Source organism: Peromyscus californicus, unplaced genomic scaffold, assembly GCF_007827085.1.
Source record: "Peromyscus californicus insignis strain IS unplaced genomic scaffold, ASM782708v3 Scaffold_14__1_contigs__length_90479793_seg_2, whole genome shotgun sequence".
Taxonomy (NCBI): Eukaryota; Metazoa; Chordata; class Mammalia; order Rodentia; family Cricetidae; genus Peromyscus; species Peromyscus californicus.
The window spans coordinates 75,847,865-75,870,448 of NW_026294436.1; the positions used below are offsets into that span (position 1 = coordinate 75,847,865).

The 22,584-nt window shown below is 42.6% G+C and overlaps 1 protein-coding gene across 7 annotated transcripts; it reads left to right on the forward strand.

Annotated features, from left to right (window-relative positions):
* The first annotated feature begins 158 nt into the window (after positions 1-158).
* Angel2 (angel homolog 2) lies at positions 159-22,554 on the forward strand. Of its 7 annotated transcripts, XR_008218081.1 has the most exons (11): positions 5,540-5,654; positions 6,450-6,495; positions 7,222-7,468; positions 9,883-10,139; positions 11,512-11,581; positions 14,119-14,540; positions 15,377-15,503; positions 15,912-15,969; positions 16,988-17,151; positions 19,186-20,737; positions 20,780-22,554. XR_008218081.1 is itself a non-coding variant. In XM_052737994.1 (9 exons), the coding sequence occupies exons 1-9, from the start codon at positions 393-395 to the stop codon at positions 19,335-19,337; spliced, it is 1,635 nt and encodes a 544-aa protein (XP_052593954.1). In that variant the 5' UTR covers positions 159-392; the 3' UTR covers positions 19,338-22,554. The 7 variants fall into 7 exon arrangements, 1 of the variants encoding a protein (XP_052593954.1); XR_008218078.1 differs by lacking the exons at positions 6,450-6,495; positions 7,222-7,468 and adding an exon at positions 159-451 and having other exon boundaries at positions 5,329-5,654; XR_008218079.1 differs by lacking the exons at positions 6,450-6,495; positions 7,222-7,468 and adding an exon at positions 496-576 and having other exon boundaries at positions 5,329-5,654.
* Positions 22,555-22,584: the final 30 nt, after the last annotated feature.

Consider the following 22,584-nt stretch of genomic DNA (forward strand, 5'->3'; position numbering starts at 1 on the left):
GAGAGAGAGAGAGAGAGAGAGAGAGAGAGAGAGAGAGAGAGAGAGAGAGAGAGAGAGAGAAACACAACAAGTCTCATTCAGCACCAGCTCAGAAGTCTTAATAAAGCCGTCGGGCACTAGCTTTCTGCGTCTTTAAGAGGCGGTCCGAAGTGTTGCCCTACGCGGAAATGGCTACCTGCGCACGTTCTGCGCATGCCTGGAGTCGCGCCGCCGAAGGAACGGCCCCAGAAGGCAAGATGGCGACTCAGCTCGCGGCGAGACGCTCCTCCCAGCATGCCTAGCGGCCGGCCCGGAGACGAGGCCGAGTGATGGGGATCCGGCGGGACCCTGTGAGCCGCCGGGGCTGAGGCGCAGCCGCGGGCCTGGGCGTTGGACGCTCGCAGAGTGCCAAGATGGAGACGTGGCGCTGTGTGAGGAGGGGCTACGGCCGCTGTGTGGCGGGGCGAGGCCGGTCAGTCGGAGGCGGCGGGCGGGGGGAGGAGGAAGGGGCGGGCGGCCCGGGGCGGGGCGCGGGAGGAAGGCGGAGGAAGAGGGTCCGCGGCGGGGACGCGCCTGGCGCGCTGCGCCGAGGGAGAGGTAACGCGCGGGCGGCTGGCCGGGCGGGCGGCGGCCTCTGGGGTCCTGCTGGCCTCGCGCGGCCTCCACGCTCGCCGCCGCCCGCGCGCGAGGCCTAGCCTGGAGGGAGGCTGCGCGCCCCGGGGTGGCTGGGCCAGTGCCCTCTGCTCGCGAACTTCGGTCAAGCGGAGGCCAACTTTCCTCGGCACTCTATAGTTCTCGCTCCATCCTGGGTCTTTTTCTTTGAATGCGTTCTTTGAGAGTCGGGCGTGATAGCTCACGCCTGTAATCTCTACACCCAGGAGGCTGAGGCAGGAGGATAGCCATGATGTTGAGGCTGGCCTGGATTAGAGTGAAACTCCGCCTCCAAAAATAAAAGAAAAAAATAATGCACTTGAAATTTTAAAGAGCCACAGTCCATGCTGCCTCTATTAATGTAGTGCCCGCAGAATCTTAGATTGGATGCACTGATTGTGTTTTTCTCTAATAAACTTTAAAGATTGGGATGTTAAAATTCCAAAGGTTTGCATAACCTTTAAAACCGTCTGGTGTACCACGCGTGGGAAATAGCACAGTAGCATTACATAAACCGTTGGGATCTGCTAACTCCATTATGCCTTCTTCCTTTGGCAGTTCAGTTCAACAGTGTTTTCTGAGTACCAGCTGTGTGCCTGGCATCGTGCTAGGCCATCTCTTGGGTAGAGACCCGGCTTAAAGTGCCCCTCCAAAACAGTAGTGGTGTAAATAGCTGCCGATCCAAAGACTAAGTGTCACAGTGCAGGTGGCAGTATAGTCACATATCAAGATAGAAAACAGCAGCTCCAGCACTGGGGAGGTTGAAGCAGGAGGGTTAAGAGTTCAAGGCCAGCCTGTCCTGCATGGTACCCTATCTCAAAAAGAAAAAAGAAATTGTGAGGGGTTTTTGTTTGTTTTGGTTCGTGTTAAGAGACAACAGGGTTTCTCTGTGTAGCCCTGGCTGTCCTGGAACTCTTTCTGTAGACCAGACTGGTCTTGAACTCAGAGATTCACCTGCCTCTACCTCCTGAGTACTGAGACCAAAGGTGTGCACCACCAGGCCTGGCTCAAAACATTCTTTTTGAATTTTAAAAATAAAAAGGCCTGAGTGCTGAAATCCCTTTGAATGACTTTCGCAGTCAATGGCAAGCTAGTGCCCATGCTGTGCCTTTAAAGATTTACAGTCAGTTTGATTTAGAGAGCTGTTTGAGACTATTAAGTTTCATATATATAATAAAAGCTAAATATTTTCAAATAAAAATACATGTAATAAGGAAATACAACTTATGCAAAATCCCATTAGTGATAGTAGATGTTGATACAGGAATCCCAGGGAATGGAGTCCTCTGAATCCTAACGTTTTGTTAGAGAATGCAGTGAGGAGTCAATATGTAAGGTTCAGTGCTTTTTTTTGGTTTTTCAAGACAGGGTTTCTTTGTGTAGTTTTGGTGCCTGTCCTGTATCTCACTGGACCAGGCTGGCCTCGAACTCACAGAGATCCACCTGGCTCTGCCTCCTGAGTGCTGAGAGTAAAGGCGTGCGCCACCACCACCCAACAGGTTCAGTGCTTTTTAAGAACTCAATTAAGAGCAGCGTGTCTATTAAGCATAAGCTTGGTGAGCTGGGAAGATGGCTCTGTTGGTTAAGTGTTTGCTGTACAGCAAAAGGACCTGAGTTGGAACCCCCAGGATCCATGTAACAGGTGGGAATGGTGTCATGTGGTGTTGATAACCCCAATGTTGGAGTGGCAGGAACAGGAGGATCCCAGAGCTTGCTGAGCTGCTAGTCTAGACACCTCAATAGTTCCAGCTCCCAAGTTCAATAAGAGATCTTGTCTCAAAATATAAGGTCGAGAACAATAGAGAAGATACCTGATGTGAACCTCTGGCTTGTGTATACGTAAGCATATGCTCCTTCACACACAGGAAATAATCTTAGTGTGCTTTGCTTAAATTGATACCATCGAGTCTGGAGTATAGATGGAATCCTGGAAAATAGTCCTTATGCTCTTTAATTTCCCCAAGGACTGTATGCTTAAGACTGAGGAAAGAATGGAAAATCATGTTCCCCACCCATTGTTTAGTAAGGGCAGTAGTTTGTCAGAACCCTTCCATGGATTTTTATATTTTAGCTTTACCAGTATTTAGGAAGAATTTAACTTCGGTATAAAAATACTGTTCTAAAACATTTTACTCTAAACTCAAGTTGGAAGGAGACACACGTTTTCTTACATTCTAATATGTTTGTCATATTTAACTGTTATATTTGCTATAGGTTTTATTTGTAGATGTATCCAACCTTCTTATTAAATAATAAACACAGAACCAATGCAAAGAAGAAAGCCAAGAGGTCAGAGCTAAGAGCTAAAACCTTACCCTTCCTCCTGCGGTGGTCCTACCTCTCCGAACCAGAGCTACCCCTGTGTTAAAGTCTTTATATAGAGTTCCTGTCCTGCCTTCTCATTGGTTGTAAACCCAACCACATGACCGCCTCCTCACAGCCTGTCTGTATAGGCCTCCAGGTTTTCCATGATTGGTATTAAGATTAAAGGCATGTGTATCCAATAATGGCTGTATCCCTGAACACACAGAGACTTACCCAGCTCTGCCTACCAAGTGCTGGAATTACAAGCGTACGCTACCACTGCCCTGCTTTCCTATGGCTTGCTAATAGCTCTGACCCCCGGGCAACTTTATTTATTAACATACAAATAATATTTTAATACAAATAAAATATCACCATATTTCCCCTTTTCTATTTTAATAAAAAGGAAAAAAAGAAAAAGCTTATAACTAATATAAGAAAAACTATATACAAAAGTACAATAACTATATACAATATATACAAGTAATAAATACCTAAACAATGTCTAGTCCATTTGTATTTGACAAATTCAGAGAAAATAATTTCATTATCTATCCTATTTTGGTAAGTCCAAAATGTATCCTAATTAATCTTCAACTATAACTAACTAAACTTCAACTATAACTAACTAATCTTCAACTCCCTCAGAGACCCAAGAAGGAAATAATATTAGCTAACAAAAATAAAAACAGGAAGTGCACATAAGCAACTTCCAAAAAATTTGTGAGTTGACAGAAACAGACAGCTGTCTGGACAGTCACCTGAGGTTTCTCCGAAGTGCTGGGGCATCATCTTCAGCCTATAGGCTTAGCATATCTGACAGACTCATTTGTGAAGTAGGATGTACACAAGGTCAACAGTTCAACCTCACATTGAGTGAGAGTAGTCCATGTACCAGAAACACCTGAATTCCACTAGTGTCATGTCATGATTCAGGATTTTAAATTCTGGAAATTGTTGATGGTTTTTTAATTCAGCTGTCCATTCTTCTTGGCTGTGTATATATGGCTTCATCTCAGCATCCCATTCTTCTCCATATCCCTCCATCAAATGCCAGTCTACTATTGAGAGGCGTGAGCTTAGTTACTCTTCAAGAATAACTGTTTCAGCTGCTGTTCCATTGCACATCAGAGGCCATCGGCCCACTGCCTGTTCAGCTGCCTTCGAAGAAAAGGGCACTGTACCTTTTTCGAATTGCGAAGGCCACTTCAGGGATGGTGCCATATTGTCCTGGCCTCTGAAGATGCCTTTTGATAAAGCCATAACCACACTTGTTTTGGCAAGAATCAGTAATCCTTTGTTTTATGTCCTGTCTGTCCATTTTGTCCTGTTGATTCGAGGATACTTTGTTGTCCAGTGACTAACTTTTGCCACAATGAAAGTTAACTCCATATGCAGTTTCTTCAATGCCCATATTTTCTCTGAAGTAGATTGGTACTGCCAGGAGCCGACATGTCTCGTAGTCATAACAAAAAAGAAAAATTTTCTAAGTTATTAAAACATTTTAAATGCCATATTCTGTAGATCTCTGAAGGGTTTGAAGATAACCTGTCTATCTAAAATATATCTACTCAATCTTGAAAACATACCTAATATAACTACAAGTTCTATTATAATATCTAACTACTAACTTTCATTTCTTTATATCCTAATAGTTGGTAATAACATTCAAGGATCAGAAAATTGCATTACATTGTTAGATGAACGGTACAATTAGAAAAATATATATAACATTTTCTAACATTTATTTGTTGAGTTTTTGGTGCTAGAAATCTGAATGCTAATTTGTTAGTGGATTAACTTCTCAGTTTTATTGTAGATGAACTTTTTGGGGTGTCTTGGGAACCTAACTGGTATTTCTTGTTGAGTATTTGGAATACCATCCATAGTGGTTTAGGTGAGAACATGAGATGATGGTGCTGATATAACTGTGGGCGCTTTCCCCTTCATCCTTACGTACACTTTTGTCTCTGTGAGGGGCTCAGATCCCCTGGAACTGAAGATACAGGCAGTTGTGAGCTGCCATGTGGGTACTGGGAATTGAACCCGGGTCCTCTGGAAGAGCAGCCAGTGCTCTTAACTGCTGTGCCAGCTCTCCAGCCTGAGTTTTGCGCTCCCCCCCCCCCCACTTGAGACAGAGTTTCTCTGTGTAGCCCTGGCCATTCTGGAACTTGCTCTGTAGACCAGGCTGGCCTCGAGCTCAGAGATCCACCTGCCTCTGCCTTCCCAGTGCTAGGATTAAAGGTGTGTGCCATTACCGACTGACCATCCTTCACAGATTTAGAAGTAAATTTAAATATGAGATGACATCTCACTGGGAGAAAATAGTTTGGATTTTGTATACTATAGCTGAACAAAAAGTGGTACCTCAAGGAGTGTCTTTATTTTTTCCAGGTACTCCATGTTTCCCTATCCTCTGAAGAGTTTGGGTCGAGACTGGACCTCACCGTGGGAGGATCTGCAGAGGTATTGCTGGAACAGACACATTTCCAGTTGTCTGAGGTGGCCTGGACATTACTCACGTTCGCCATACCCATACTTCAGTAGCAGGCATTTCTCACTGAACTGTAGACCACCTCTTCTGTTTGAATCTGGAACTCAGTTTCAGTACTGTAATTGGAGACCTGACCATCTAAACAACACATCCTTGATCCGGCTCTCCAGTTACATCATGAACTCTGACAAAGATGAGCCCTCATCCAAACGAAGAAAACACCATGGTAAAGGAAATGTTTATCTTGGTAAAGGGACAGATGTAATCATAGACTCAGTTGAAACAATCGTATCTAACCTTGAAGCTGTCCTCCATATTCTAGAAATGTTAGTGTTTATTTTTAGCCAGTAGTTATTCTGGGTTAGGAATGGTGTCTTTATTTTCAACTAACTATGTCTCTCTCTATAATTGTAGAAAAGGACTATAAGACTATATAAGTAGACTATATAAGTAGGTTTATATAGTTTATGTAAGTACTTAAGTAGACTATATAAGAATATAAAATAGATAATTACTGATTGAATAACAATAGAAAACAGAAGGAGTGAAAAACACAAATTTTAACAACCGCTTTTGTGTCCAGCAGTTTTTGAAAAGATCCTTTGGTGACTTGGAGATGAGATTGGCAGTAGAAATCACTGGTCTAAAAAAATTTAATTTTGTGTTTTCATTTTAATAGTAACTTTAAATATATAATGTAAAAGAATTATTTTATTAGAAATAATCATAAATAAAATGTTACAGGATAAGATTTTAGCTTGGTAAATCTGTATTTCCCAAATTAGAGTCTATAAATAGCTTACAAATATGTTTTTCTTCTTTTTTTCAATGCTAGGGATTGAACCCAGCATCTTATACTTGTTCTGCGCTGAGCCATGTGCCCAGTCCTAGAGAGACTCAAGAGAGAGAGAGTCAGAATTATTACCTTTTAGAAAGGGAGCCATAGCTTAGTCAACTTTGTGGAACTCTTAAAAAAGTGTATTGACTCGGTCTACTTTTCTCGTGCTGTTTTTACTTCTAGACAACTCATGTACTCCCACCCCACTGTAATCCCAGTGCATACTGAGGTATGTAAGAGCTCGGGATTGCCTTTCTTACTGACCTTTAGAGGAGGCTGCGTGGGAGCTGGTGTGTAGGGAGCTGACAGAGGTGGGAGATCTGACAGTGAGCTCCTGAGCTTTTAGGGTTCAGGCTCCTTGTTGTTACCAGAAAGTTCTCTGGAGGACTCACTGGGGTCCCAAGGCAGAACTGATTAGTTGCTACAGTTATAAAGAGCTAGTTCAAATAAACAAACACATGTAAGTAGACACTAAGTCCTTGGCAGTGGAAATCTGTGTAATATGTAATTACAGCATATGGAGGTAAGTAGTCCTATGAGACACTGAAACCAGGGTCCTCGGAAGGACCCAGTTATTTTTTATGTATGTGTTGCTGTTCATTAGGCCAATTCATACTCCTTTCTTGCAACCTTTTGGTAATTCTGTGTACTCTCAGATTGAATTTTGACATGCACCATAAGCATGATAAAGTTTAAGAAGCATTCCATACCCTCATGTATGCTCTGCCACTGTGGCATGAGCTTGGAAAGGTCACCTAACCTCTGCTCCTTGGTTTTCTAGTGTAATAAATAACATCTATTTTGAATGTCTGTTAAAGACAAAATGAGGTATGTCTACATGCCTAACATACTATGAGTTTCATAGAGACTGCTCCGAAAATTGGATGGGGAATTACATTTATATACTGATAATCTCTGATTGCTACCTGACTTTTTATCTGTCCATTCTTCCTAGGTGTTGAGAATAAGGAAAAGGCTCTTCGTTAAGCCATATGTGTGACTTCCGATATTTCACTAATACATTTCAATCAAGAGAACAGCATTACTAATTTGCCTATCACTTTAAAGTATTTGAAGGATTTGTGTGACACAATTATGACTCTTTAATTAGGCACCCCAATACCTGCTCATGCCTATTGCTTCCTTTCTTTGATTCATCTCTCTTCTCTGCTGTGATCACCTTGTTCCTCCTGACATGGAAGGTATATAAGCTTTTGCAGTGTGAATTTGTTGTAAAGTATGTGACAGCCAGAGACTATTCCTTGTGTCAGTGGTTTGAGGCAGTCCTCCATGGCACCTAGCGTTTGCACACACTTGTGCCTGTTTAGTAAAAACAAATGTGGTTAGGATGGACGGTTTCCCTCAGCAGAGATTTGGTGTTCTTGGGACAGGAAGAGCAATGCCAGAGGGCTCCACAAGCTGTAGGAGTTCGGAACCACCATATTAATCAGGTATCCACTGGTCCAGGTTATTAAGAAGTACCCTTACAAAGTCATTACCAGGACCATAATAATCTCGATGTGTTTTCATGTACACTCTATGTACATATTTTATAAGGAACAGCGATTGAATGTTCTAGACTTGCATTTTTCCTATTTCATCACAGTAGTGACAGAGGATCGTGCTGTAGTGGGGGTGAAAGCGTGCATGTCGCATGATGGAGCTTCCATCTTATGAAGACTTCAGTCTGTGCTAAACCATCATGGGACACACCCAGATTGTGGGGTCCTGTAACTGTCAGTGTATCTCTGTGGAGCTAGTACCATTAGTCTTAATTTTAAGCCTTTGGGGTGGGATTCTCCATGTTCAGTGCAGGATAGGGAAGGGCCAACTTTTTTCCCTTACATGGGCCTGAGGCTGCTTTGGGCAGAATTCTGTATTGTCGAAAAGATTTCTCTCTCTTTTGATTTTGTTTCTTCCACCTTTTTCTGGAGCCCTTCCCTTAGCATCTTCATACCATCAGCTCCCTCACCCCATCCAGCCCTCACTAATCACACACTTATCCTCTGTCTGTCAAATGTCTGCTCCTCTATGCAGCAGGCAGAGACTTAGATACTGAGGAGAGCACCCTGCTGTAATGAACTTCCCACAATGTACTTTATTGGCAGCTGATGTAGCATATGGATATTCTGATTTGAAAACCTTGTCATTGTAGAAGACTATTTTAAAACAGTATTTCCTTTTCACTCTGCATGTAAGTTTATTGTTTCAATCTATTTCCTTTTTAGTTTGGTTTGGTTTGGTTTTGGAGACAGGGACTCACACTGTAGCTCAGGCTGGCCTCAAACTCTTGGCAATTCTCCTGCCTTATCCTCCTGAGTGTTGGGATTACAGGTGTGAGCCTCATGCTCAGGTAACTTCAGTTAGAATCTTAGGCATTGTAATCTAGTGAAATGAAACCTGTATGCAAGATAGAGGAAGAAAGTCTGTGGCTGAAAGCTGTCATTTACTCTCAGGTGCTTGGCCAGCCATCTCCAAATCTGTTCTCTTCTGGTTAAGTTTTCTCCTCATTGTTGAAGTTTGTAGTTAACTAAATGTTCCATCTTTTTTCGTGGCTTCCATGACATTAAGCATATCCTCACTAATGTGACATAATGAGACAAGAAATCAAAGGTGAATTATTCACTTGCTGTTTTTTGGCACTAGGCATTGAACCTACTTGTCAGATAAGTGCTCAACCACTGAGTAATTATCAGCCCTTGGATTTTTGGTGTGTTTGTTTGTTCTAATCTCACTACATGTAGCTCAAGCTGTCCTTGAACATGCCATGTTGGCCAGGCTAACCCTGAACTTTCAATCCTCCTATCTCAGTCTCCTGAGTGCTGGAGCTATAGGTGTGTGCCACCACACCTGGGTGTGAGTGTATGTGTGTATGTGCACACACATGTACCCTCAGAAAGTAATTTCTCAGTTGAGTATCTGTAATTGCAGAATCTCATATTTTTCTATCCACTTTTTGTTGCTTTTTCAGAGAATGCTATGTCTTTGCAGAGTGTGATCTATGGTGCATTCCTGGTGGTTGTATGAAAGGCTCATTAACCAGCCTCTGCTGTTTGTCTAGAGCATTCTGTAACATCATGCTAACTTTTGTCTTGGTGTCCCTGTATTACAGGGCTCATTTTGTCATCTATAATTTGTAACAATTCATTATATTCATTATGTCTGTACTTCCCCACTTACAACATTTTAGACGCTAAACACTGGTCCCACAGATTGTCATTCTATACAACCCTCCATTCATGCATAAACCAGAATTCTGAACTAAGGTAACTGATGATCTTGATAGGGAATAAAATGTTCTGGGAAATCATCTCTGGAAAGCTGGCTTTGGTGAGTCTCATTGCATTAAAGAATGCTAAGCATGACTGATGGAAGTCTTAACCAGAGTCAAATGGGAAAATGCAGCCTCCAGAAAGGTGTGCTAGGATTTCCTGCCTAGGCAGCCCACTTGATGACAGCTTGTCACTAGTCACTGTTATATTGCTATTTCCAAGGGAAAGCATTTTACTCATTAGCTGTGGGAGTTTTTGTTAAGTAAAGAAGTATTTGTGTACAGGAAACTATCTGGTCTCCTTTTGATTGATTCTTTTCTATTTTGTCCAATATATTTTAACAGGAACAATAAAAAGGAATTGGGAGTATTTATGTAGCCATAATAAAGAAAAAATGAAGGATCTAGACGGCAAAAATGTTGACTCCACGTGTGAGGACAATGAAGAAAAGTTTGACTTTTCAGTGATGTCTTACAATATACTCTCACAAGATTTACTAGAGGATAACTCGCACCTCTACAGACATTGCCGACGTCCAGTGTTACACTGGAGTTTTCGGTTTCCCAATATTCTGAAGGAAATCAAACATTTTGACGCAGATGTAAGTATGCAAAGCAGTATCGGAGCTTTTCCTGTAAGGAGAGTGTGGTTGATTGTACATTCCTGGGCCGTGTTTTATTGCATGTTGTTCTCGAGGTGTGGCTTCCTTGTTATTAGTTGCTGATCAATATAATCACCTAGCTTTTCAAAAGAGCTGAAAGTTTTAAGTATTTAAGTATTGGTCAACTTTGAGAATCAGACTGGAAGCATTTTAAGTAAAATTAATGGACTTAAAATTTCAGTAATTTGTGTAAAAATTCATCTACATGGTAAAATGATAGCATTTAAAGAATGCAAATTGCTTTTTTTGTTTAAGACAGAACCTCTGATAACTCACACTGGCCTCAAATTTCCTTGGTAGCATAAGATGACCTTGAACTCTTGATTTTCCTGTCTTTCCCAATCAAGTGCCAAGTGACATGTGTCACCATGCTCAGCTAAAGAGACAGGGTTTTTTTGTTTTGTTTTGTTTTTGGCAGGAGGGATGCTGGAATGAAACCAGCCTCTTATGAAAGGACCCACAGAGCTGGAGAGATGGCTTAGTGGTTAAGAACACTGGCTGGTCTTCTAGAGGACCTGGGTTCAATTCCTAGCACCCACATGGCAACTTACAACCATCTGTATCTCCAGTTCTAGGGGATCTGACATCTTCTGGCCTCTGTGGGCATTACATGAACATCGTGCACAAAAATTCAGGCAAAGCATTCATAGCTAAAATAAAAATAAAATCTCCAACAAAATTCTCTTTTAAAGAAAAGAAAGGACCCGAGCCAGGTATGATGACATATGTCTATAATCTAGCACGTGACTGAGACAGAAGGACCACTCTGAGTTCAAGGTTGCTCTGGGTTATATAGTGACACCAAAAGCTTAGTCATGTTGAACATGGAAATTCAGGAAAAATAACCTCACATATAAAAAAGTTCTTTTAGGAAATAGACCATTTTGAATGATGAAAGTACTATTCCATATGGGTATGGGCTATGGTTTTGAGGTATAAGATGTTTAGAAACATATTTCTTGTGATATAGAATATTTGAGAGAAATAATTTTTTTTTCAAAAAGTAAAAAAAAAAAAAAAAAAAAAAATGGGCATTGTTGGTACACACCTTTTATCCAAAGCACTTGGGAGACAGAGGCAGGCAGATCTGAGTTCAATACTAGCCAAGTCTACAGAGTGAGTTCCAGGACAGCCAGGGATACACAAAGAAACCATGTCTTAGAAAAAAACAAACAAAAAATAAATAAAAGCATTCGTTTATTCTAAAATTAAGAAAAGGTATATATGCCACTTTGATTTCCACACTGTCAGAGTTCAATAAAATTCATACTTGCATCTGTGTGTTTTCATGCAAATCACTGTTTTCTTCCAGGTGCTTTGTCTGCAGGAAGTCCAAGAAGATCACTATGGAGCAGAAATCAGGCCGAGTCTGGAGTCACTGGGTACAATGTAACCTTTATTTGCTTGGCCAGATTTATTCTTGCAGAGTTTTACATTATTAAAACATAATTTTTTAAACAAAAATGCATGACATATTTGGATATAACTTTTATTCATTTATTTATTTTTGTTTGTTTTTCAAGACAGGGTTTCTCTTTGTAACAGCCCTGGCTGTCCTGGAACTAGCTCTGTAGACCAGACTGGCCTCAAACTCACAGAGATCAGCCTGGCTCTGCCTCCCAAGTGCTAGGATTAAAGGTGTGCACCACCACCACCACCACCACCCCTACTCCCCCCACCCCAGGCCAGTGGCACACACCTTTAATCCCAGCACTTGGGAGGCAGAGGCAGGTGGATCTCTATGAGTTCGAGGCCAGCCTGGTCTATAGAACAAGATCCAGGACAGGCACCAAAACTGCACAGAGAAACCCTGTCTCGAAAAACAAAAAACAAAACAAAACAAAAAAAAAGGTGTGTGCCACCACTGACCGGCCTTTTTTTTTTTTAAACTTTTTAAGATTTATTTATGTTTATGTGTGTAAGTTTTGCCTGCATTCATAATGCATTCATAATGTCCATGGGGGTCAGAAAGGGGTGTCAGATGTCCTGGAACTGGAGTTACAGGTGATTATAAGCCACCATGTGGGTGCTGGGAACCAAACCTGGGTCCACTGGAAGAGCAACAAGTGCTCTTAACCACTGAGCCATCTCCCCAGCTCTGGGGATAACTTTTAAATTTCATTTATTTATTATTTTATGTGTGTGAGTGTTTTGTCTACATGTATGTCTGTGTACCATGTGTGAGTCTCAAGCTTTTGGAGACCAGAAAAGAGCGTTGGCTCCTGTGGAATTACAGTTACAAGCAGTTTTGAGCCACCATGTGGGCGCTAAAACTAAACACAGGTCCTCTTCAAGAACAGCCAGTGCTCTTCACTGGTGAGCCATCTCCAGCCCCTTTAGGATAACTCTTAATTTTGAGAGTGTGATATTGAGGCATTTCTGCTAGAAATTTCATGTTGATCTGATCTTAAAAGGGAAATGTTTCCAGGAGTCACTCAGCTGCTGCACTCTGCAGGTCTGTACTACACAAGATCAGGGACCCAGCCTCCAACAGTAGGTTTTACCATGACCTAACAGATACAAGAGAAAGCCTTGTTTGGTGAAGGTGCTTCTAGAGTTTGATTTATAGACAGGAAATATGAAAACTGCCCACGTGGCGTTCATTCGTTTAGCAGGTGTGCCTCTGAGTGCCTGCATATACTTTACACTGCTCTAGAAAGTAAGCCCAGCACCGGTCTCAGCAGCTGGCCTCCTCCCTTGTGGGATGTGTGTAAGTAAGTGAACGGCAAGCAAGGAAAGCAGGAAGATTGGACAGTGTGAAGTCTGAACAAAGATTTCAACGATCTGGAGGAGGTGAAGGTCCAGCTGTACCTACAGCATCCTAACCAGCAGAGCTAGCACAGGAAAGGCTCTGATGTTGACATGGATTTAGGCAATATGGTCCACAGAGAGTGAGATAAGGAAAAGGGGCAAAAAGATCAGAATTACTGCAAGGCCTTAGTGTCCTGGTTGTGATTGAGTGAGAGGGTGAAGTCTTCCAGTAAAGAAACCTACCATGCATATTGGCTTTGAGACGAGGTCTTGCTGTATGACCCAGGTTGGTTCAGACTTGTAATTCACCTGTCTCCTTCCAAATGCTTGCATTACAAGCGGGGGAGACTGCTCCCTACTTGAAGTTAGACATAAGGTGTGTGGTGTGGTGGCCTCATTGTAATCTCCGAAGTTCAAGGCCACTCTGAGCTATAGTAAGTTCAAGGATAGCTTGAGATCCATAGTGAGTCCCTGTCTTAGAAGACCCTTGGGCTGGGAATGTGGATCTATGGTAGAGTGTTCGCCTCGTATGTGTGAGACCCTGGGTTTGATCCCCAACACCTCTACCACCACCAAAAGAGAGAAAAAGGAAAAAAAATTAAGATATTACAGAATTTATCTTCTTAAGTGCTGAAGTTAAAACACTCTTAGGTTAGCTGGGCCCATAGTCTCCCCTGACATCCCCAGCTCTAGCCCTAAACTTTGGTTTTAACACGTACTAGCATCCCGTGTGCTGTGGGATGTTCTGTATGGCAAATGTGTTGCTGATTAGTCAATAAATAAAACACTGATTGGCCATTGGCTAGGCAGGAAGTGTAGGCGGGACAAGGAGGAGAATAAAGCTGGGAAGTGGAAGGCTGAGTCAGAGACACTGCCAGCCGCCACAATGAGAAACAGCATGTGAAGATGCCGGTAAGCCACGAGCCATGTGGCAAGGTATAGATTAATGGAAATGGATTAATTTAAGCTGTAAGAACAGTTAGCAAGAAGCCTGCCACGGCCATACAGTTTGAAACCAATATAAGTCTCTGTGTTTACTTGGTCGGGTCTGAGCGGCTGTGGGACTGGCAGGTGAGAGAGATTTGTCCTGACTGTGGGCCAGGCAGGAAAACTCTAGCTCCACCCGTGTTTTGACATGCAATCTCTTTTCTAAATTGATTCCTTCTAGGCTATCACTGTGAATATAAGATGAAGACAGGAAGGAAACCTGATGGCTGTGCCATTTGCTTCAAACATTCCAAGTTTTCACTCCTGTCAGTGAACCCAGTAGAGTTCTGCCGCCGTGATATTCCTCTGTTGGACAGAGACAACATTGGATTAGTTTTACTCTTGCAACCCAAAATCCCACGTGCCGCCTCTCCCTCCCTCTGTGTAGCTAACACACATCTGCTATACAATCCACGGCGAGGTGATATAAAGCTGACCCAGCTGGCAATGCTTCTAGCAGAGATTTCCAGTGTGGCCCATCGGAAAGACGGTAGCTTCTGTCCCATCGTCATGTGTGGTGACTTTAATTCTGTTCCTGGTTCTCCACTCTATAGTTTCATAAAGGAAGGAAAATTGAACTATGAAGGACTTGCAATTGGAAAGGCAAGTGCTAACTTCATCTGGTAGAAAGTGGGTTTCAGCTGCTCTGCCAGAATGAGGGGAATGGTCCTTGTTGGAGTGAGGATGGTTATTGCATGGCTGTGTGGAATCTAATACCTCACTCTGCTAAGATGGCATGATTTCCTACAGTTACCAACATGTGGCTTTGTTCACTTGGTTTGATTTTGTCTTTTCCACTTATGGACGCATTCTGTTTGAAGGAATTAGCTGGTAGAAAGAAAAGTGTTGAGAGACAAGGATAACTTGAAAGCCCCCTTTTATGGGGGGTAGGAGGAGTTCTGAATGCCGGACATGGTCAATATAGTCACTTAATATTCATTGTGTAAGCTTTCCTTTATATAACAATGGCTTTTCTTGTGTAATGCTGAAATACTTTATTATTCTTCAGTGTAGAATTATTTTTATTGGGCTTTGAATGATATTCCCATGCTTCCCTCTGCTTGTTTTAGACCATTTGATTTTCAGTGTTTAACCAAAATAAGTCTTCCACCAACAGAATTTTCAATGATAGTTTTACATTTGACACAATAGAAACTATTATAGGTGGCAGAAAGAGTAAGACAGTATTAGTGGGAAGCTGTAGATATTTAGATGTTCAAATGAGGGAAACAAGCGCGTGAAAAGCCTATCATTTCCATGTAAATGACAGTGCTGTCTGAACTGTATTTGGATGGAAGTTTGTAATCACAAGCAGTCATTTATATAAAAATGAAGGGCTTGCTTACCATTTGTGATTACTTTTATTAAGATATAAAATTTTCAATACATAAATTAGTTAAAGTCTATTCACTTAAGATGCCTGTTGAAATTCTGTGCAGGTATCTGGCCAGGAACAGTCTTCACGGGGACAGAGAATTTTATCTATTCCAATTTGGCCCCCAAACCTAGGCATCTCACAGAACTGTGTATATGAGGCACAACAGGTTCCCAGAGTAGAAAAGACAGGTGAGTGTTTATAGTACATTTTGGCAGTCTTCTGGGTAATGGTCTTCTCTTTGAAGACATAATGCTAAAATTTCAAAGTTTCAGTATCTGGGCATGAATGCTCATGTATATTAATATAAATAGCTATTTTCTCATCCTTCTTTTAATGTACTCCAAATTTCCTTTTTAAGAGTTAAATTCCAACATTATTTGTTCATGAATAACTTGTTGCCTTAGAGTTGTTTGCATTTTCTCCCCCTCACCCCTCGATTCTGTAGAACATCAAAATATAGACCACAGGATCAAACATTTAACCAGACATTGAAACTAGACCTATCCTGAATCTGGCTCTAGAGATAGCTATGCTATGGCAAACTAGAACAAAACAGTATGCACATTGGATTGATATGCTTCCCTCTGCTCTTTCAGATAGCGATCTGACACAAGCTCAGCTGGAGAAGACAGAGGTCCTAGTGTCAGCTGAAAAGTGAGTTCTGGAAGGGCAACAGTAGACAGTCCCTGACTAACTGAGTCATGCCAAAAAAAAATTTAACTTGAAAACACTTGGATCCAAAATGAAGTTGATATTATTCCAAGCTATATAGGCCACTGGGTTTAAGACAAATATGCATGAATTCCAGGTCCGACTGCTGGGTTGTGAGGATTCAGGAAGCCAAAGCTTGGAAGACAGTGTTTCATGCTTGGAGTGTTTAGGCAGTGTCTGGAAACAGCATGTGGGCCTGAACTGGCCCAGGAACTCTGAAATTTCCAGATCACAGGAAAGTATCTTCCTGATTTCAGTAGGATCCTTAGTCTTCCTTGACTCACTAACTAGATCTCACTTCTTTGCCAGCTGAGGTCCAAGGGGTCCTGAATAGCCCTGTACACTATTGACCACTTAGAGCATCCTTAAAAACACAACCAAAAGTGTAAGCTGTCTTAGGATTGTATGCTTGTTGTTTGAATGGAGGTTCTCAAACATGTATAATTCTGAGGTCTAATTAGCATATTGGTTCCCATTTGTTGTCATTTGCTAGGTGTTAGTAGCCATTCACTTACATCCACTGCATCAGGAAAGGAGACCTGACTTGGGGATGGTCATCATAACACTCGGGAAGTTGAGGCACAAGTGAAAGCCTCATGAAATGGAGGCCAGCCTGGGCTATATAGTAAGATCAAGGCTAGCCTGAGCTACATAATGAAACCTCAAGTACAAAAATGCCAGGCATGATGGCTTACACATATTATACCAGTACTCAAGTAACTGAGACAGAAGGAGTGCCACAAATTTGAGGCCAGCCTAAGCGTTAAAGTAAGTTCCACTCAAGCCTGGGCTATAATGTAAGACCTTGTCTGTAAAACAAAATCAAAAGACTATAAACAATAATAAGTTTAATAATAAAAGTATCCTGGGCTTAGTCTAGCAATGGAGGAAAAGTAATTTAGATGAGATGTTTTGTACTATGAATATTTTGGTGAATACTGCCCTTCTCTCTCCGCTTTAGGGTGCCTTCACATCTCCGGCACCACTTCAGCTTGTCATCTGTTTATTCTCATTACCTTCCTGACACTGGACTTCCAGAGGTGACCACCTGCCATTCCCAAAGCGCCATAACTGTTGATTATATCTTCTACTCTGCAGAAAAGGAGGACGCTGCCAGGGGTCCAGGTGAGGAGGCTGGGGACCACAGCTGCTAGAATGCAGGCAGCAGAGAGAACCGTAGTCCTCAGCACGAAGGGGAAGGGCTCCATGTAGACAGGAGATGGGGAAACCACGAGTGCAACTGCACAGGGCTTCACTGTCTGCAAAGAGCAAGGCAGTAACAGCCCAAAGCATTCTTACAGAGCTGCATCCTCAGTTGTCCCTTCAGTGTTCTAAGTCCTAGCCATCCACTCTCACCATAAATCCTGCCTCTAGCTGGAGATTTCTCCAGTCCCGCCAGGGCCCACCACCACTCAGACCCAAGTAAACACACAGAGACTTATATTACTTATAAACTGTGTGGCCATGGCAGGCTTCTTGTTATCTAGTTCTTATATCTTAAATTAACCCATTTAATTCATCTATAAGTTGCCACATGGCTTGTGGCTTACCAGTACTTAACATCTTTTCATGGCGGCGGCTGGCAGTGTCTCCTGACTCAGCCTTCCACTTCCCAGAATTCTCCTCTCTGCTTGTCCCACCTATACGATACTTCTTCCTGCCTGGTTACTGGCCAATCAGCATTTTATTCATCAGTTAATCAGAGCAACACATTCATAGCATACAGAAAGACATCCCCAGCACCTGCCTTCCTGTGGCAGCCACTGAGTAAATGGCAAAGTCACCAGCTCTGGCATTCATTAGGTTAAAAGACATGCTACCTTCACAGCAAGGCCAGGCTAGGCTGCCCACAACAGACACTTGGTCATGCTGACCTGAGGGAGAAAGCTTGTGACTATTTTCAGAAATGGAAACGGGCAGTACATTTCTGTTACAGCTCAACAAGAAATCAGGTTGAATAAGCCAACTGAAGGATTTAAAACAGGAAACATTGAGATATTGGAAATCTAAAAACACTCAGAAAATATCTGGAGTCCTAGACACGGCAGACTCCCCACATCCTTTTCTGATGCTACTTGTCTCTCAATTTGTTCCATCTGGGCATACCTTCTCAGTGACCTAATTCCTCTAACTAAACCACCTACCCAGTGTGCCCTGGTCTTGCTTCACACAGTAAGGTCTGGAAGTTGCCATACCTACAGAGTTCACTAGGTGGCAGGAGAGTGTCTGATCAGGGATCAGCAGCTCCAGTCTCTCAAGAGGAAAGAGCATGTTACTTTTCACTTGAGTGGAGAATGACTGGGCTCAAATCACATCACCTTACCCTGTAGTCACCTTGGCAGCCCCTGCCAAGCTTGGCTCTATGCAGTTAGAGTGGTTTGGTGGATCATTCTTAAGTGGTTGTCAATGTCAAATTCCTAACCTTTTGTTTTGTTTTGTTTTTTGAGACAAGATTTCTCTGTGTAGCCCTGCCTGTCCTATAACTCACTCTGTAGGCCAGGCTGGCCTCAAACTCCTGCCTGCCTCTGCCTTCTGAGTGCTGGGACTAAAGGTGTGCAGCACCACCACCCAGTGCAGATTCTTTTTTTTTTTTTTTTTTTGAGATTTATTTATTATGTATACAATGTTCTGCATGCATGCATTCCCTGCAGGCCAGAAGAGGGTACCAGATCTCATTACAGAAGGTTGGGAGCCACCATGTGGTTGCTGGGAATTGAACTCAGAACCTATGGAAGAGCAGCCAGTGAGTGCTCTTAACCTCTGAGCCATCTCTCCACCCACCACCTCCCCTTGCAAATTCTTAACCATTTTTTGTTTGTTTTCGATACAGGGTTTCTCTGTGTAGCTTTGGAGCCTGTCCTAGAACTAGCTCTGTAGACCAGGCTTGCCTGGAACTCACAGAGATCTGCCTGCCTCTAACATTTTTTTATTACATTAATCTTTCAAAGGTGTAAATTTTATAAATTGAAATAGAAAAATTACCTGGCATAAATAATGTGACTCTACAGTTTAACGATTGTTAGTTATAACTTCATAAAACTTTATACTATAAAAACTTCCATATTAGTTTTCTAGTGGGTTGCAGGTTCTGTTTCACTGTTTAAGGAACAAACCTGTCTGCTTAACGACAGTCTCACTAAAATGTGCTTCCTCAACCAGGAGCTGAAGTGGCTTTGGTTGGTGGCTTGAAACTTCTGGCTAGACTGTCGCTTCTTACAGAACAAGACCTGTGGACTGTGAATGGACTTCCCAATGAACACAACTCTTCAGACCACCTGCCTCTACTGGCTAAGTTCAGGCTCGAACTCTGACTCCGTTGCTCGGTCACACAATTTCCTGTCTTCTCAGAGGCTGTAAAGATAGTCGTAACTGTTTGCATGCTGTTCATTTCTGTGCTTGGGGTTCTGAGTTTGCTCTATGCTTGAAACAGGTTGGAAGAAACAAGTTTACAACAGTTTTTTAAAATGAAAATATTTTCCTGACAACTGATGTCTAACCACTTTATTGTAAAAAGACATAAATAACTTCTGAGTCCTGGTAAAGTGAACAGCATTTTGAAGTGTAGTTCATCTCCTTGGCTCTCCAGACATGAATTCAGTGCTTTTCAGTCCATCCAGTGGACCTACCAGGACTTGCAAAGCTCAGGTTGTTGCCTTTTCTGGAGGCCTAATTTCAGTGGGAGAAGCCTGTGCTTGTTGAGAGCTAATCAGTTCTTAGAAATCACGGGGTCATTCATTCACAGGTGTCCAGCCACATTAGCTTCTAAAGAGGCTTGATGATGCTCTTGAGTTGTACTAATATAGAGACCCACTTCACTGCCATCCTGAGCTGTGGGATATGCCTATACTTTGTTGAGGAAATAGTTGAGAAATGCAGGTCACTCACATAAGAGGGCAAAGCTCTTAGCCAGATAATGGTGGTACATATTTGTAACCTTAGCATTTGGGAGGTGAAGGCAGGATTAGCCATTTAAAGCCAGCTCTAGTAACATAGCAAGTTTGAGGCCAGCCTGAGCTACATGAAACCCTATCTGTAAAACACAACAAAACCTGGGCGGTGGTGGTCCACACTTTTAATCCCAGCACTTGGCAGGCAAATCTCTGAGTTCATGGCCAGTTTGGTCTACAGAGTGAGTTCCAGGACAGCCAGGACTATTACACAGCGAAACCCTGTCTCAAAAACTGAAAAATGGTCAAAGTCCTTTATATAAGCCCACCCCTGTTCTGTAGAGGGGTTGCCCCCAGGAAAGCAGATGAGCCAGGTGCAGCCATGCACATCTTTCATGCCAGCATCTAGGAGACAGGCAGGAGAATCACTGCATGTTCCAGGCTAGTCAGGGCTACACAGCAAGACCCTGTCTCAAAGACAGACAAAGCGGTGGCAGACCCTGGCTAGTACCTCTGTCCCCCTGTCTTCCTTTCTGTTTAGTGACAGTAGAAGGCCCTTGGGTCAGGAGTGACATTTTGTTGAACCAGTTTTGTATAAATTTTAAAAAAACAGTCTTTGGAAGGAAGTGGCAGCTCTACAGCTATTTGTCATTCACCTCCAACATGCAGAAGCCAGAGCATAGGGAGGCACAGTTTAGACCTGGGAGCCCCCCAACTCCACACTCTTGGAAGCCGATGAACTGTTGGCTGCAGGGTCATGCTTTCTGGTACAGTGGTGCAGCAGTGTGACATGGCGCTCACACTGTCAGTGACGCTCACAGCAGGTCTGATAAGCCCTGTACACATGTCAGTGACGCTCACAGCAGGTCTGATAAGCCCTGTACACAATGTCGAGTGAAAGACTTTCATAGAAGTAGAAATTCCCTCCGCTTTCTAAAGTAGTAGAATCAGACTGCCGGCATTTTTACTAAGTCCTTGCTGTGCAGTAAGTTACATATGTTTTCTACAGTGAGTTTTATTAATAAAATGCTTTAAATTAAGACAATAAGTCTTGGCAATTTAAATTTTTAACTCATTACAGTTATTTTAGGTGTACTAGATGACTGCCTCAGAGGTGTACAGATTGTGAAGATATGGCCAGTGAGATTTGCAGTAAACAAAGGGTCTCAACTTTGGTTTTCATGGACAGTATTAACCATGGTGCCATGATGCCCACAGTTTTCAGTGCTTTGTGGAGTGCTAAGGATCCTGGTTAGTCTTTATCAAATTAGTAATTGTTCCTTTTTAATATTGGGGGGTGTTGAGTGGTGTTGGTATAAACATCACTGTTGGCAAACTAACATTCCTGAAAACCTCTGTAAAAAGTTTTTATATCCTAATGAATATGAGTTTAGCCCCATTTCATACACTTCTCTTTGATAGTTAACCCATAAATTACTGTTCAATGTTAACCTGTGGCCACAGACACTTTTCACAAGCTTTTAGAGCTCCAATAAAGATGATCTATTTTCTTTACTGTTCTTGACAGAAGATCTGGCAGCTCCTCTGGGCCTTGTGTTTATCTGCCAAGCACAATCTGATCTGGCTGACTGCAGAAATCAGATCTCACGGTTTATAAAGTGTATGTGTATGTGTGTGTGTGTGTGCATGTGTGCGCAATCTGATCTGGCTGACTGCAGAAGTCAGATCTCACAGTTTATAGTGTACTCTGTGTGTGTGTGTGTGTGTGTGTGTGTGTGTGTGCAATCTGATCTGGCTGACTGCACAAGTCAGATCTCACAGTTTATAATGTGTGTACTATCCGTGTGCTTGTGTGTTTGTGTGTGTGTGTACAATCTGATCTGGCTGACTGCAGAAGTCAGGTCTCACAGACTGAAGTGTGTACTATCTGTGTGTGTGTGTGTGCGCGTGCACAATCTTATCTGGCTGACTGCAGAAGTCAGATCTCACAGTTTATAATGTGTGTACTATCCGTGTGCTTGTGTGTTTGTGTGTGTGTGTACAATCTGATCTGGCTGACTGCAGAAGTCAGGTCTCACAGACTGAAGTGTGTACTATCTGTGTGTGTGTGTGCGTGTGCGTGTGTGTTTGTACAAGCTGATCTGACTGCAGAAGTCAGATCTCAGTCCAAAGTGTGTACTATCTGTGTGTGTGTGTACGTGTGCGTGTGCGTGTGTGTGTCTAGACATGTGTGTCTAGAGGCCAGAGGTGAGCCTTGGGTATTGTTCCTCAGGAGCCATCTACCTTTTATTTTAAGATAGTCTCTCACTGGCCTGCAACATGCCAAAGTAGGGTAAAATGGCTAGCCAGCAAGGCTGAGACCCTCCTGTCTCTGCCTTCCTCGTGTGGGATTACATGGGATACCTGGCTTCCCTTGTGGGTCCTGAGGCTCACACTCAGGTCCTCCTCTAACTGAGCCGTCTTCCCAGCCTCCTGCTAGCCAAGTCTTATATGCAAAGGGAAACTGTAAAGTGATGATAGTCTAGTTTTTAGTGCACCTTTTGCCATCAAGACAGTAAGCATGTTCAAAATCTTGTCTTTCGGGATTTAGTATCTGCTAGCTTTTAAGCTTTTGTTTAAAAAAAAAAATGGAGTTATTTTACTTTGTCCCTGTAAGCTGTAATAAAGTATTATATTTGCACATCTATGTTGGGTTTTGTGTAAACATGCT

Excerpts from the sequence above, each read along its gene's own strand:
- Angel2 (XM_052737994.1), top strand. The coding sequence starts at position 393 with ATGGAGACGTGGCGCTGTGTGAGGAGGGGCTACGGCCGCTGTGTGGCG. Across the intron at positions 452-5,328 it reads TGTGTGGCGGGGCGAGGCCG|GTACTCCATGTTTCCCTATC; the intron begins GTCAGTCGGAGG and ends TATTTTTTCCAG. Across the intron at positions 11,582-14,118 it reads GCCGAGTCTGGAGTCACTGG|GCTATCACTGTGAATATAAG; the intron begins GTACAATGTAAC and ends GATTCCTTCTAG.